Source organism: Haliaeetus leucocephalus, unplaced genomic scaffold (genome assembly GCF_000737465.1).
Source record: "Haliaeetus leucocephalus isolate CR32 unplaced genomic scaffold, Haliaeetus_leucocephalus-4.0 Scaffold164, whole genome shotgun sequence".
In the NCBI taxonomy this organism is placed as follows: domain Eukaryota; kingdom Metazoa; phylum Chordata; class Aves; order Accipitriformes; family Accipitridae; genus Haliaeetus; species Haliaeetus leucocephalus.
In genome coordinates this window covers 1,075,167-1,086,621 of record NW_010972600.1, presented here as the reverse complement: position 1 = coordinate 1,086,621, position 11,455 = coordinate 1,075,167, and the positions used below count along the sequence as shown (strand labels likewise).

At 67.7% G+C, this 11,455-nt stretch overlaps 3 protein-coding genes across 3 annotated transcripts in view; 2 read left to right on the top strand and 1 right to left on the bottom strand.

Moving 5' to 3' along the window:
- Positions 1–6: 6 nt before the first annotated feature.
- Positions 7–483, top strand: LOC104829104 (chromosome unknown open reading frame, human C19orf25). Its single transcript, XM_010563183.1, has 2 exons — positions 7–177; positions 263–483. The coding sequence occupies exons 1-2, from the start codon at positions 30–32 to the stop codon at positions 457–459; spliced, it is 345 nt and encodes a 114-aa protein (XP_010561485.1). The 5' UTR covers positions 7–29; the 3' UTR covers positions 460–483.
- A 1,179-nt stretch (positions 484–1,662) lies between these two features.
- GZMM (granzyme M (lymphocyte met-ase 1)) lies at positions 1,663–3,420 on the top strand. The gene is made up of 5 exons (XM_010563281.1): positions 1,663–1,771; positions 1,978–2,137; positions 2,247–2,391; positions 2,715–2,969; positions 3,193–3,420. The coding sequence occupies exons 1-5, from the start codon at positions 1,663–1,665 to the stop codon at positions 3,418–3,420; spliced, it is 897 nt and encodes a 298-aa protein (XP_010561583.1).
- Positions 3,421–5,289: 1,869 nt separating this feature from the next.
- APC2 (adenomatosis polyposis coli 2) overlaps positions 5,290–11,455 on the bottom strand; it is an 8,534-nt gene continuing 2,368 nt past the window's right edge. The window contains exons 8-11 of the mRNA XM_010563280.1: positions 11,346–11,423; positions 11,140–11,256; positions 10,844–11,058; positions 5,290–10,756 (exon numbers count right to left, since the gene is read on the bottom strand). Coding sequence (XP_010561582.1) covers positions 5,290–10,756; positions 10,844–11,058; positions 11,140–11,256; positions 11,346–11,423 — 5,877 coding nt within the window. The remainder of the gene's footprint in view (positions 10,757–10,843; positions 11,059–11,139; positions 11,257–11,345; positions 11,424–11,455) is intronic.

The following is an 11,455-nucleotide window of genomic DNA, read 5'->3' as shown; positions in this document are numbered from 1 at the left end:
CCAGCCCCCGCGCATGAGGCCCCCCCGTGATGAGCTCCAAGGCCAAGCGGGTGCTGCCCACCCGCCCTGAGCCCCCCAGCGTGGAGCAGATCCTGGCCGATGTGCGGGGCACCCACCCGGCCGACCCCGTCTTCCTCCTCCCCGCGGAGCCTCGCCAGGACCACGGACCCTCTCCAGGTGAGTCTCTGGATGGGGGGAGAGTGGTAGCGGGGGCTCCACCGGCCCCCGCTGAGCCCCCCGCCCCTGCTCTGCCCCCTGCCAGGCTCCCCCGGCCCCACCAGGCAGGAGGCCGCCGCGGAGGAGAGGGAGCGGCTGTACCGGCAGAGCCGTTCCTACGTGGAGATGAACCAGCGGCTGCAGGAGTCCCGGGAGCGGCTGCGGGAGCAGTGCGAGGAGCTGCGACGGGCGGGAGCGGCGCTGGAGCGCGGCATTTCAGAAATGAGGCAGAAAGCTTTCTGAGGGCTGCTCGAATCGGGGGTAGAACCGTTTACGTTTGATTTACGGGAGGATCTGGCGTTGCTGCGGCTTGCCGGCAACTTCACCGGCGTGCAGGAGGGCCGGGGCTGGGCCGCCTTGGCAGCCTGACTTTTTTCCGGGGAGCCGCGGGACCTGCTGCCCGTGCTGGCGAGGGGCTGTCCGGGCACGGCGGCAGGTTCCTGGTGTGGGAGGAAAGGCTCAGCCCCCACGTTTGGCCCCTGCTGTCCATGAACTTGAGGTCCTTGTCCCCGGTGGGTGGCATGTCGTCTGCGCCCTCACGCTGCGGCTTCACCTATGACTTTTCCATCTGGTACTGCCCCGAGGATGATGACATCGCCTCCCGCATCTCAGAGCGCTTGAAGAAAGAGGGCTTTCGGGGTTACGCAGAGCACCAGGACCAAGTGGCTGGGACGTCTGTTGTCCTGACCGCCATCAAGGTCATCGAGGCCAGCCGGGTGGCCATCCTCCTCCTCTCCGCCAAGTCCCTGGGCGACCCATGGTGCCAGCGCGTTTCTCAGTGGAACCTCTATCACATCATCCACCACCACGGGACCAAGATGATCCCCGTGTACGTGGGTGTGAAGAAAGCCGAGGTGCCTCCCTTCCTGCAGCACCTCATTGAGCTGGAGTACCAGACCGAGTTTTTCTTTGACAGGCTTGTAGATAGCCTGAGAATCTCCCACTCGACAACAAGCAAAGCCAAGCCTTCCCCCTCCTCCAAAGCGAAACGCTGAGGGACTGTGGGGGGCCAGGGGCTGGTTTTGCAGCTTGTGTGGGGACCGGGGCCGATGGCCCCGCAGCGATGGTGGCGGGAGCAGAGTTGTCCTGTACTGCTAATAAAGGTGGTGGGAACCCCAACAGTGCTGGGGATTGTCAGAAATCTCATTAAAAACCCTTCTCAGAGAACTGAAGGTGTGACTTTCTGTCCACACGCCCCCGCTTAGCTTGGCGAGGAGGGAGTAAAGCCAAAGTAAAACCCCAGGGAGCACCGGGGTCGCTGTGGGTGGTTTTCCACCCCTGCAGGTGTTACCCTGTGGGTGTCTCTTCCCCTTCCTGCCCCCCCCAACCTCTTAGCGGGGGTCCGTGCCCCGCTGCCACCCTGCACCGCTTTCACACATGACGTGGCACCTCCTCTGCCACCTTGGAGCTCGGCGTGGAGCGCGGCAGCATCACTGCCGCGGAGGGATGCGGAGCAGGAGGGTGCTGCCAGCCCGCAGCGGGCAAGGGATGGGGGTGAGGGGCAGCCTGGGGCGGCTGCTGCTGCTGCTGCTGACTCTCCCTTTGGCCGAGCCGGGTGAGCACCGGGGTGGTGGGTCTGGGGTGGCCGGTGGGGTCTTGGCATCACTGGCCAGGGGGGGTGGCAGCCGGCTTGCAGGGATTGGGTTGCTGGATGTGCTGGGGGGACAGGGGGTGCTGGTTGGGGACCCTCGGCTTTTCCCTTTTGGTGGGGCAGCCAACTGGCGGCGGCACAACCGGGACAGGATCTCCTCTCCCCGGCAGCGTGGGGCCGACTCCGGCCATCAGTCATCGGGGGACGTGAGGCCAAACCCCACTCCAGGCCCTACATGGTGTCCATCCAGTTTGGGGGGGTTCACGCCTGCGGGGGAGCGCTGCTGCACAAGCGGTGGGTGCTGACAGCCGCCCACTGCTTCCCTCAGAGGTGAGTCTGGAGCGGCCGCATCCTGCCCAGCGCAGGGATGGGGGTTTTGGTGGGGCTCCACGTGGCCGGCACCGGGCTCCCACCGACGCCGGCTCCTGCTGTGGGGCAGGACAAGCGTCATCGGGACAGCGGTGGTGGGGCTGCACAGCCTGCAGAAGCGTGGGGCGGCCACGCAGACCTTCCCCATCCGGGCAGTGTGTCCCCACCCCGGCTACGACCGCCAGACGATGGAAAATGACCTTCTCCTGCTCCAGGTGGGGCTCGCGCCGGCCGCGGGGAAGGGTTTGCCATGGGGCTGGAGGAGCGTGACCATCGGTGGTGCCGGGAAGCGCTGCCAGAGAGGGGGGCTGAGCGGGTTCACGCCAAGCTGGTGCAGCCACAGCGAAGGGCTGGGTGACATTTCCTCTTCTCACCTCCGAGCACTTTCACATCTCGGTGACATCTTCCCGCTCCCACGGGCGCTGCACCCGCTCGGCGCTCCCCCTCGGCCGCCCACCCGCTGCAGTGGGGTGCTCTCCGCCAGCCCCTCTCCGGCCGTGGCGGGGGGTCCGACGCTGCCTGCCGCCCCTGCCCGCAGCTGGAGGGGAAGGTGACGCTGAGCAGGACGCGGCGGCTCATCAGGCTGCTGGGGCTGGAGCCGACGGCCGGGACAGAGTGCAGCCTGGCGGGCTGGGGGGTCCGCAGGCACGGCGGGCTCTCGCCCACGCTGCAGGAGCTGGAGGTCACGGTGCTGGACACGCGGATGTGCAACAACAGCCGCTTCTGGAACGGTGACATTGCCCCCACCATGATCTGCTTCCAGGGACGCCACAGGGGCTCGGCACCCTCCAAGGTGAGGAGCTGGCAGGGGGCAAAGGTCTTTGCAAGGGGACCAACCGGCTGCAAAGCTCTGTCGTCCCCCCCGAGCTGCCGTTCCCGGGTGTGGGGGACTCTGAGGAGGATGCTCACCCCAAGCAGAGAGGCGAGATGCTCCCCCCGAGCTGTGTGTGGGTGTGTGTGTGGGTGGGTCCCTGGCCCCTGGTAGGGGTCCACTCCCCACTGTCACCTCCACCCAGGGTGACTCCGGGGGACCCTTGGTGTGCGGGAAACGGGCGGCGGTGGCCGGCGTGCTGTCCTTCACCAGCCCGGACGTCACCGACCCTTTCAAGCCGCCGGTCGCCACCTCGGCTGTGAAGCACAAGAACTGGATCCGGAAAACGCTGCGGAGGGGTTGCGGCTCCCCCCAGCCCGGGCGCACGGGACAGACAGACCACCCCGTCCTATTTACACAGGTTGGCTTTTAATTCTTAATACTGTCCAGAGTCCCGGTAAAATAACATCCTTAGTACATACATACAGCGATGGGGGGGAGCAGGGCACCGCGAAACCTGGCCGGATTGTCCGCAGAGGAGGGCTGAAGCCCACGGGCACGCATGGAGCAGAGACGGGCGAGAGCAGGGCTGGGCAGTGGGGCTTGAACCCGGGGCCGCAGCCGAGCGCGTGGGGCGATTCTGGCCCTCCTGGCACATCCTACAATCGGTTATGGCACTTGGGAGCGGGGACGCGTTTCGCCCCCGGGGACTTTGCCCCCTTTTCTTCAGCCCCAGCACTGGGTCCCACTGTGCTGGCTGAAGCCTCCCATTCGCTGCCGGAGCCATGGTCTCCAGTGGGCACTGGGGTGTGCACATTCCCACACCCCCCCCAGTGCACATCCCCGGGGACCCCATCCATGTCCCCACAGCCCTGGTGTCTCCCTGGCCTCCGTGGGTACCTCTGTGGCCCCGCTGCGCATCCCCACAGCCCCGGTGCAACTCCCCAGAGCCCCTCGCTATGTCCCCACCCCCCCGGGTGTACCCCTGTGTCCCCTGCACATGTCCCCATTGTCCCATGCGTGTTCCTGCAGCCCCCACCATGGCACTAGTATGTGGGAGGGGGGGCCCATAGGTCACCCCATCCAAAGCAGGCAGTGAGCCATAGGGTGGGAGGATGGGGAGACACCCAAGGGGTTGGGGAGCACCTGGGGGGGGTTGGGGAGCACCTGGATGGGGGGGGGTCCCACAGCAGCTCGTCCCACTCCCTGGGGCTGAGGCTTTTCTCGCACACCCCAATCTCGGCCAGCTGGCAGCAGGAGCAGGGGCATCCCCAGTACATTGGGGCTGGAAACCTCCGTGTTCGTGGGCGTAATCCAGTCCTCGATGGACTCGTGTCCGCGGCCCGCGGGGATGCCCCGGGATCCTGGCTGTGAGCTGGGATGGGGCTCTTCCACCCCAGGGGTGGGAGGCTGGGGGGGCTGCGGGTGGCGGTAAGGGGCCCCAGACCCTTTCCTAGGGGTTGGGCACCCCCGTGCCGGCTCAGCACCCCATCCCCTCCCAGGGCAGCTCCCCAGCCCGGTGATGTGACCCTGCGAGCAGCCCCCTTGGGACGAGCCTGTCGGGACCCCGACTGCCCACCAGCGAGCCCCTGCCCAGCTCCCCCCGTGCCTTTTCCACCCGATGCCACCTTGAACCAGTGCAAGCACCACAGCTGCAGGTTACCCATTAGCAATCAGCCACGCAGCTTAATTAGGAGTCTCCAGCAGCACAAATGGGGGGTCCTGGCCCCTGTGTCCCCACGGCCACATGCTCTCCCCGCACGAAGCCTCTCCCTGCGTTGATCCAGCCGTGCGTTCCCTTCCCCCCCCATTAATAAATGAGCTGTGGTTGCCGGCAGAGCCAGGTGTTGGTGCCGAGACAAGCTGAAGCATGCGGCGAAGACCTGGCGTTGGGGCGCGGTGTGCCGACTCCCCGGCGTGCAGGATCAGGCCCTGGTTCAGCCTCTGCCCGAGGCAGGCGAGCAGGATGGGGGCACACGGGGACACGGCCTCCCCTTGGCTTGTCCCGGGATGTTCATCAGTGGGAAGAGACGGCCATGGAGACTCACCCCAGGCTGGGGCATCAGCCCTGGCCCCAGCGCCTGGTGGGTCTCCCCGGCTCTGCTCGGTCCTCGGCACTGAGAACCGTGACGCTCCAGTACGGCAAGACCCCAACCAGGGCAGGCAGCGGGCTGGGGTGACTTGCCGGTCCCCGGCGGTCCCGCATCACCGCCCCCCCCCTCCCCGGCACAGCCCTGGCCAGCTCCCGTGGGGCAGGGGAGTGTCGCGGGACCTTTGCCGGGGCTTCATCCGCGGCAGCTGCTCAAGCTTGGATTTTCTCCACCGCCTTGTCCGCCACCACTGTCACCGCCATGGGGCTGGGGACATAGTTGAAGGGGGTGACGCGGGCGGCTCTGCTCGGGGAGCCGTGCCGGCTGGCGGGGAAGGTCCCGGCGGCTGCCTCATGGCCAAAGGAGATGGGCAGGGCGGTCTTGGCGGGGGCCGGAGCTTCGCCATCGCAGGCGGCGCGGGGGTGTGGAGGTCCCTCGCGGGTCTCCAGCGTGGGAGAGGTGCTGGAGTTGGTCTTGGCGGCGGAGAAGTCCTCGGTCTGCACCACGGCGTCGCTGGTCTTCCTGGGGCTGGGGGTGCCGGGACGCTCCTCCTCGCCGGCACTTGCCAGCGGCAGGGCGGAGGAAGGCAGCGTGCTCTTGAGGATGTGGGGGATGTCTTCATCCCGAATCCTCCGCCAGGTGCCCTTCATTACCACCACCGGCAGCTTTGCCGGCTGCCCACCGGGGACTGCCTCGGTCTGCTGCCGCCGTGCCGAAGCCTCGGAGCGGGCAGAGAGGACGGAGGAAGGGCTGCCCGTCCTCCGCGCCACGCTGATGTTGGGTGAGGATGAGTACCTCTTGAAGGGCTCGGGCGCAGGGATGCTGGTCTTCACCGGCAGCCGGGACGGGCTCTCGGAGCTGGTCCTCCGTGGCGGCTTGACGCCGGCGGGGACTTTGCCACCGGGCTGGGCTCTGGGGACGAGGGGTCGTGGGCTGGGGGCCGCCGGCTTGGCCGCCTTGAGCTCCTCGCAGCGGGAGGAGCAGAGGAAGACGGCCGGGAGGGCAGCACGGCTGCGCTGCGGGGAGGCTCGGCGAGGCAGCGAGGCCGCCGGCTGCGGCGGGGAGAGCTCGGCGCGGTGCCGCAGCAGCAGGCTGGAGGATTCCTTGATGAAGGTGAGCTGGCGCAAGAAGCCAGAGCGGTCTGAGTCGCTCCCGCTGGAACGGGCGGACGACATCCGCACCAGGTTGAGCCGGCTGGCCCCCGGCCCCCCCGGCCCCCCGCTGCCCCGTGCCTTGCCGCCATCCGCCCGCTCCTCCAGCACCGGCATGGCCCCCCGGCCCGGCAGCACCTTCCTGCTGGGTTTCTGCATGAAGGGGATGCGGACGGGTGACTTCTGCGTCTTGGACTGCTTGGGCGCTGGGGACTTGGGGGCTGGGGCTCTGGCTGGGGGTCCCGGCAGGGAGGACGAGCCGCCCGCCTTGCCCGTGGCTGGGTTACCCTGCTTGGCGAGCTGGGAGGGCGACGGCAGCTTCTTGGGAGCGTGCTGGGAAGGGGTGGAGGTGCGGGAGGAGCCGGAGGAGGGGGGTCCCTTGCCGATGCGGGCGGGCGGCGTGGTGCTCCTCTTGGGCAGCGCCAGGTCCCCGGTTTCGGGGGGCTTGCCCAGCCGGTGCAGGCTCCGCGAGCGCTGCTGGCTCAGGGAGAGGTTCTTGGCCGGCGGCGCCTCGGGCTTCGCCGCGGGGCTTTTCTTCAGGGTGGCCCGCGGGCTGGGGCCATCCTTGGCCAGGTTGGGCATGTAGATGACGGTCCTGCCGCGGAAGACCACGGGCAGGTTGGGCACCGGTTTGGTGGGCGCCGGGCTCCGCTCCGCCCTGGCGCTTCCACGGCCAGCGGGACGGGCACCCGGCGCATCCTTCCTCTCTGGGCGGCTCTTGCTGTGCTCCCTCCTCGCCGCATCCCGGCCAGCCGCACTGCTGGCTCGCTTCTTCTCCTGCCTGCCCAGGGAGAGCTGCAGGGTGGACCCAACCGAGAGCCCCGACACGAAGGAGAGGATGGAGTCGGACTCAGAGGAAGGCTCCCGCGAGAGGGAGGCAGCAGCCTGGTGCAGCCAGGTGACGATGGAGTTGGCACCCTCCTGGATGGCTTGCCACTCCACGCTGTCCAGGTCCGAGCCCCGGTCGGAGCCGGTGTCTTCGGCAGGGCAATGCCTCGCCTCCGCTTTCCGCTCCCTCCCGCCGGCACCTGGCAGCTTCTGCTTGCGCTCCGCCATCCTCCGGCGAGCCGAGGGCCGCCGGCGCTTGGGCATGGCCGAGCCGATGCACTTCTGCAGCAGGTCGTCCTCCGAGTTGAGGCTGGGGGACCTGGGGGAGCGCCCCTGTGCTTGCCCCGCCACCGTGGCCGACCGCGGCCGGGGGGCTTTGCCGCAGGGCTGGCTCCGCTCCTCGCCGTCGGAGAGGTTGGTGTCGCTCAGGGAGCTCATGGAGGAGCTGAGGGAGTAGCACGGCGGCGTCTCGTCGGCGATGAGGTTGTTCTGCGGCTTCGCCTTTGCCGGCCGGGGACCAGGCTCAGGTTCGTTCCGGGGGACGGAGCCACCCCAGCGCTCCCTCCTGGGCGCCCGGCTGGGCTGGGGTCTGCTGCCGGACGCCTCCCTGCCCGCCTCGGGCAGCTCGTCCGAGTCCTGCTCGTAGAAGCAGTAGACGGCTTCCTCCGTCGGGGTGGTGTGGCACAGCGACTGGAAGGCCACCCCGTCCTCCCGGGCAGCATCCTTCCTCGCGGGGGGACCACCGGTCCTCCCTACCTCCAGCTCCAGGCTGGGTCCACTCTTTGTGGGGGGCTGACCCCGCTTCCCCTCCCCGCCTTGGCCACGGCTCAGCCCCGCTTTCCCCTTGCAGGCTGAGCTGAGCCGGGCAGGCGCCGAGCTGCCGGAGGCGGCTCTCCTGGCCGGGATGGTGCCGGCGCTGGCCACCTCGCGGTGCCCCTCGGGTAGAACCCCCGCCGGGCACCCCATCCCCGGGCCGTGAGGGTGCTCAGCCTCCTCGGCAGCCGGGTAGCGCAGGGTCTCATCGCTCAGCGAGGCGGCGCTGGAGAAGTTGACGGGGGTCCCGTCGGCCGAGTCGGTGAAGGAGTCGTCGTCCTTGAAGAGGTCACGGGCGGTGGCACGCAGGTGCTTGGGGACACCGGGGTGTGCGTGGGCTGGCACCAGCATGTAGACAGGGACGTGCACTGGTTTCTTTGTCTGGGGGTGCAGGACCTGACCGGAGAGCAGGGAGGTCTTCACCTTGCGGAATCGGGAGGGCATGGCGGAGCTGATGCACTCCTTCAGGATCTCAATGTCATCGTCGGAGGGGGGCTCGGGGCGGTCGGCCCGCCGCCGGCCCTCCAGGTACCGCTCCTCCCGCCGCTCCTCCCGCTTCTCGTGAGCCACGAAATTCAGGCTGTTCTTCTCTGGGAAGGTGGGCATCAGCTTGAGCTCCACGTCCTTCTGGACATAGTGCTCGTGGAGGGGCAGGGCGCTCAGGCTGGAGGCGCAGGAGAAGTTCTCGTTGGGCTTCTCCACCGTGAAGTAGACCATGGAGTCCAGGTCCTGGGGCAGCTGGAAGCGCTCCTTGAAGTCGGTGATCTCCATGAACTTCTTGACGTTGTTTTCCCATTGGATGTTGAACTGGCTGGTCTCCTTCTCCGGCTGGCAGCCCAGCTCGAAGAGGGGTGTCTTGCTGCGGCTGGGTGGCATAGTCTGCCCAGGGCTGTCGGGCAGCTCGCTGGGACTGATGGTGCCGCTGATCATCTCACTGCAAGGGTCGCTCTGGATGGAGCTGGCGATGGAGGGGCTCTCGAAGCTGCCCAGGGAGCTGACGGAGCTGCAGCGGCTCATCACCAGTGGCGTCTCCTGGATGTAGTTCTCCGAGGAGCTCGAGGGCGTGAGGTCCTCCTGGCGTGATGGCGACGACTCCCGCAGGAAGACCTTGTCGCGCTTTGGGAAGGGGATGGTGATGGGCTGGGAGATCCCCACCAGCGTGGCCGGACCTGGATCTGCTGCCTTCTCCTTCTCCTGCCTCCCATCCTCACCTTCCCCATCCCCTTCCTCCATCTCCAGGATCTCCAGGGAGGAGTCACTGTCCAGGTCGTTCTCACTGTGGCTCTGCCCGTCCAGCACGTTGTCTGCTGAGGAGAGGGAGGAGAGGGAGCTGCACCGGGAGAAGCAGATTGGGGTATCCTCCACCGAGTACTTCTGCACCGACTCCTGCTCCGCCGTGGCCAGTGGGTGGGCGGGCAGCTTCTCCGGGATCTTGCTCAAGGTCTCGGCCGTCTGCAGCAGCGTGGGGGGGAGCCAGGCTTGCTTTCTGCCCAGGAGGGAGGGGTGGTGGCCGGCGCCGGTGGCCGCGTTGCTCTTGGCCAGGGTCTCAAGCAGGGGGACGTGCTGGTAGGACGGGGAGAGTTTGATGGTGCGGACCTGGGGGTCGGGGGAGAGCTTGCTGCCCGCCTCCTTCTTCCACTCGGGCTCCTTCTCCAGCACTTTGGGGCTGGGGAAAGTCACCGTCTTCTTGGCCCGTTCAGGCAGGTCTCGCTGCTCCGGCTTGTCCGGTTCGGCTGGGTCTTTGCCCTTGAGCATGGGGGGTTCGACCCGCTCCAGCTTGCTGCCCAGGATGCTCTTGAGGTCGAGCCGGCTCGGCCGCTTCTGGTACCGCTGCAGCTCATCCCGGTAGTCGAGGAAGGCGGCTCTGGTGCAGGGCTTCATGTGCTCCTTGGTGCAGTAACCGTCGCTGGTGCTGCCGCTGTTGAGGCTGTCGTTGGACAGGCTGGTGTAGGCGGTCTTCAGCCGCAGCAGCGTGTGCGCCCGGCTCAGGCTCTCCCGCTTGGCAAAGCCACCGGCATCCGAGAGGCGGCACGGCGAGCAGGACTGGGCGCGCGCCTCGTGCACCTCCTCGGGGCCATACTGCCAGTCCAGGCAGTGGTCCTCCGAGCTGAGGCTGAAGCTGTCATCTGAGGATGTGTGCATGGTAGAGATGTCCTCCACCAACTTGTCAATCTTGGCCACCGTGCTAGAGATCTTGTTGGCCAGCTTCTCGGCAGCCAGCGAGACGTCATCTTCCGGCAGCGGCAGCTTCTTGGGCTCGGCTGGTTTGCCGCTGCCGTCCTTCTCCGGCTCCGGGCATCGTCTCTGTGCCAGCACCCGGGGCAGCGCCTGTCCCTGCAGGAAGGAGGAGTTGAGGAACATGGACAGGACAGAGGCGCTGGCCGTCTCCACACCGGTGGAGACGTTGGGCACCTCGTCATCATCGAAGCAGCCGGAGTCGGAGGCATAGTCCTTCACCAGGCTCTCCATGTGCCGCGTCGGCTTCTTTACGCTCTGGCTTTTCAGGCTCTGCTTCTCCATGGTGTCGAAGGTCTCAGCCAGGTGCTTGGCATCCAGCTCGGCCTCCAGCGCCTTCTGCTTGCGCATGTAGAGCGAGGGCATGCAGGAGCCCGGCGAGACGACGGCGGTGTCCTTGTACTTGGGGGGCCGGTTGGTGAGGAGGTTGCGCAGAGCAGCCGCGCTGCCCATGGCGATCATCTTGTGCTTGGAGTGGATGAGGTTGCGCAGCATGCTGACCGCCCCCAGGTCCCAGAGCAGCTCCTGGTCGCGGGGGCTGCGGGCAGACAAGTTCCAGAGGGTGCCGCAGGCGTTGCTGACGATGGTGAGGCTGTGCGAGCGCAGGTGCTGCAGCAGCGTCTGCAGGCAGTTGTGGTCGCGGAGCACCTGCCTGCGGGGACAGGAGGGACCCTCGGCCATCAGGACGGTCCCTGACCCCCCCTCCCCGCCGCCTTCCCCACCCCACGGCGGCCGTCACCTGTAGTCCTCCCGCGTGGCGACGAGGCTGGAGACGTTCCTGAGGATGCCGCCACCGCTCTCAATGATGGCCAACGAGTTGCTCTGGCACTTGTAGGTGAGGGTGCTCACCAGGAACCCCAGGGCTCCCTCCACCCCGCAGATGGCGGCTTTGTTCTCCGTGCTGTGCGCCGACAGGTTCCACAGCGCGCTCAGGACGCTCTTCAGCGTAGACTCCTGTCCCGGGGGAGGACGCACAGCCCCATCAGCCCCCGTCCGGTCACCCCGGTGCCCGCTCCCGCCCGCCCCGGCACTCACCTTGCCAGCGTGCAGCGCGCACCGCGTCAGCCCAGTCACGCTGCCCACCTCCCGCAGCACCTTCTTGCTGTTGATGTCGGCCCGCCAGGAGAGGTTCCTCAGGATGCTGGAGACCACCTGGGAGGGCAAAGCGGGGTGGGTGGGCACAGGGGCCGTCCCCCTCCCCGGGAGAGCCCCCCCCCCCGCCCCCTGCCGCCGGCACCCACCTGGTGCAGCTCCTCGCTGTCAGAGCCCAGCTGAGCCACAATGGCTTCCATACAGCCGCGGCGGGAGCACAGCGTCGCCTGCGGGGAGGATGAGGGTGATGAGGGTGATG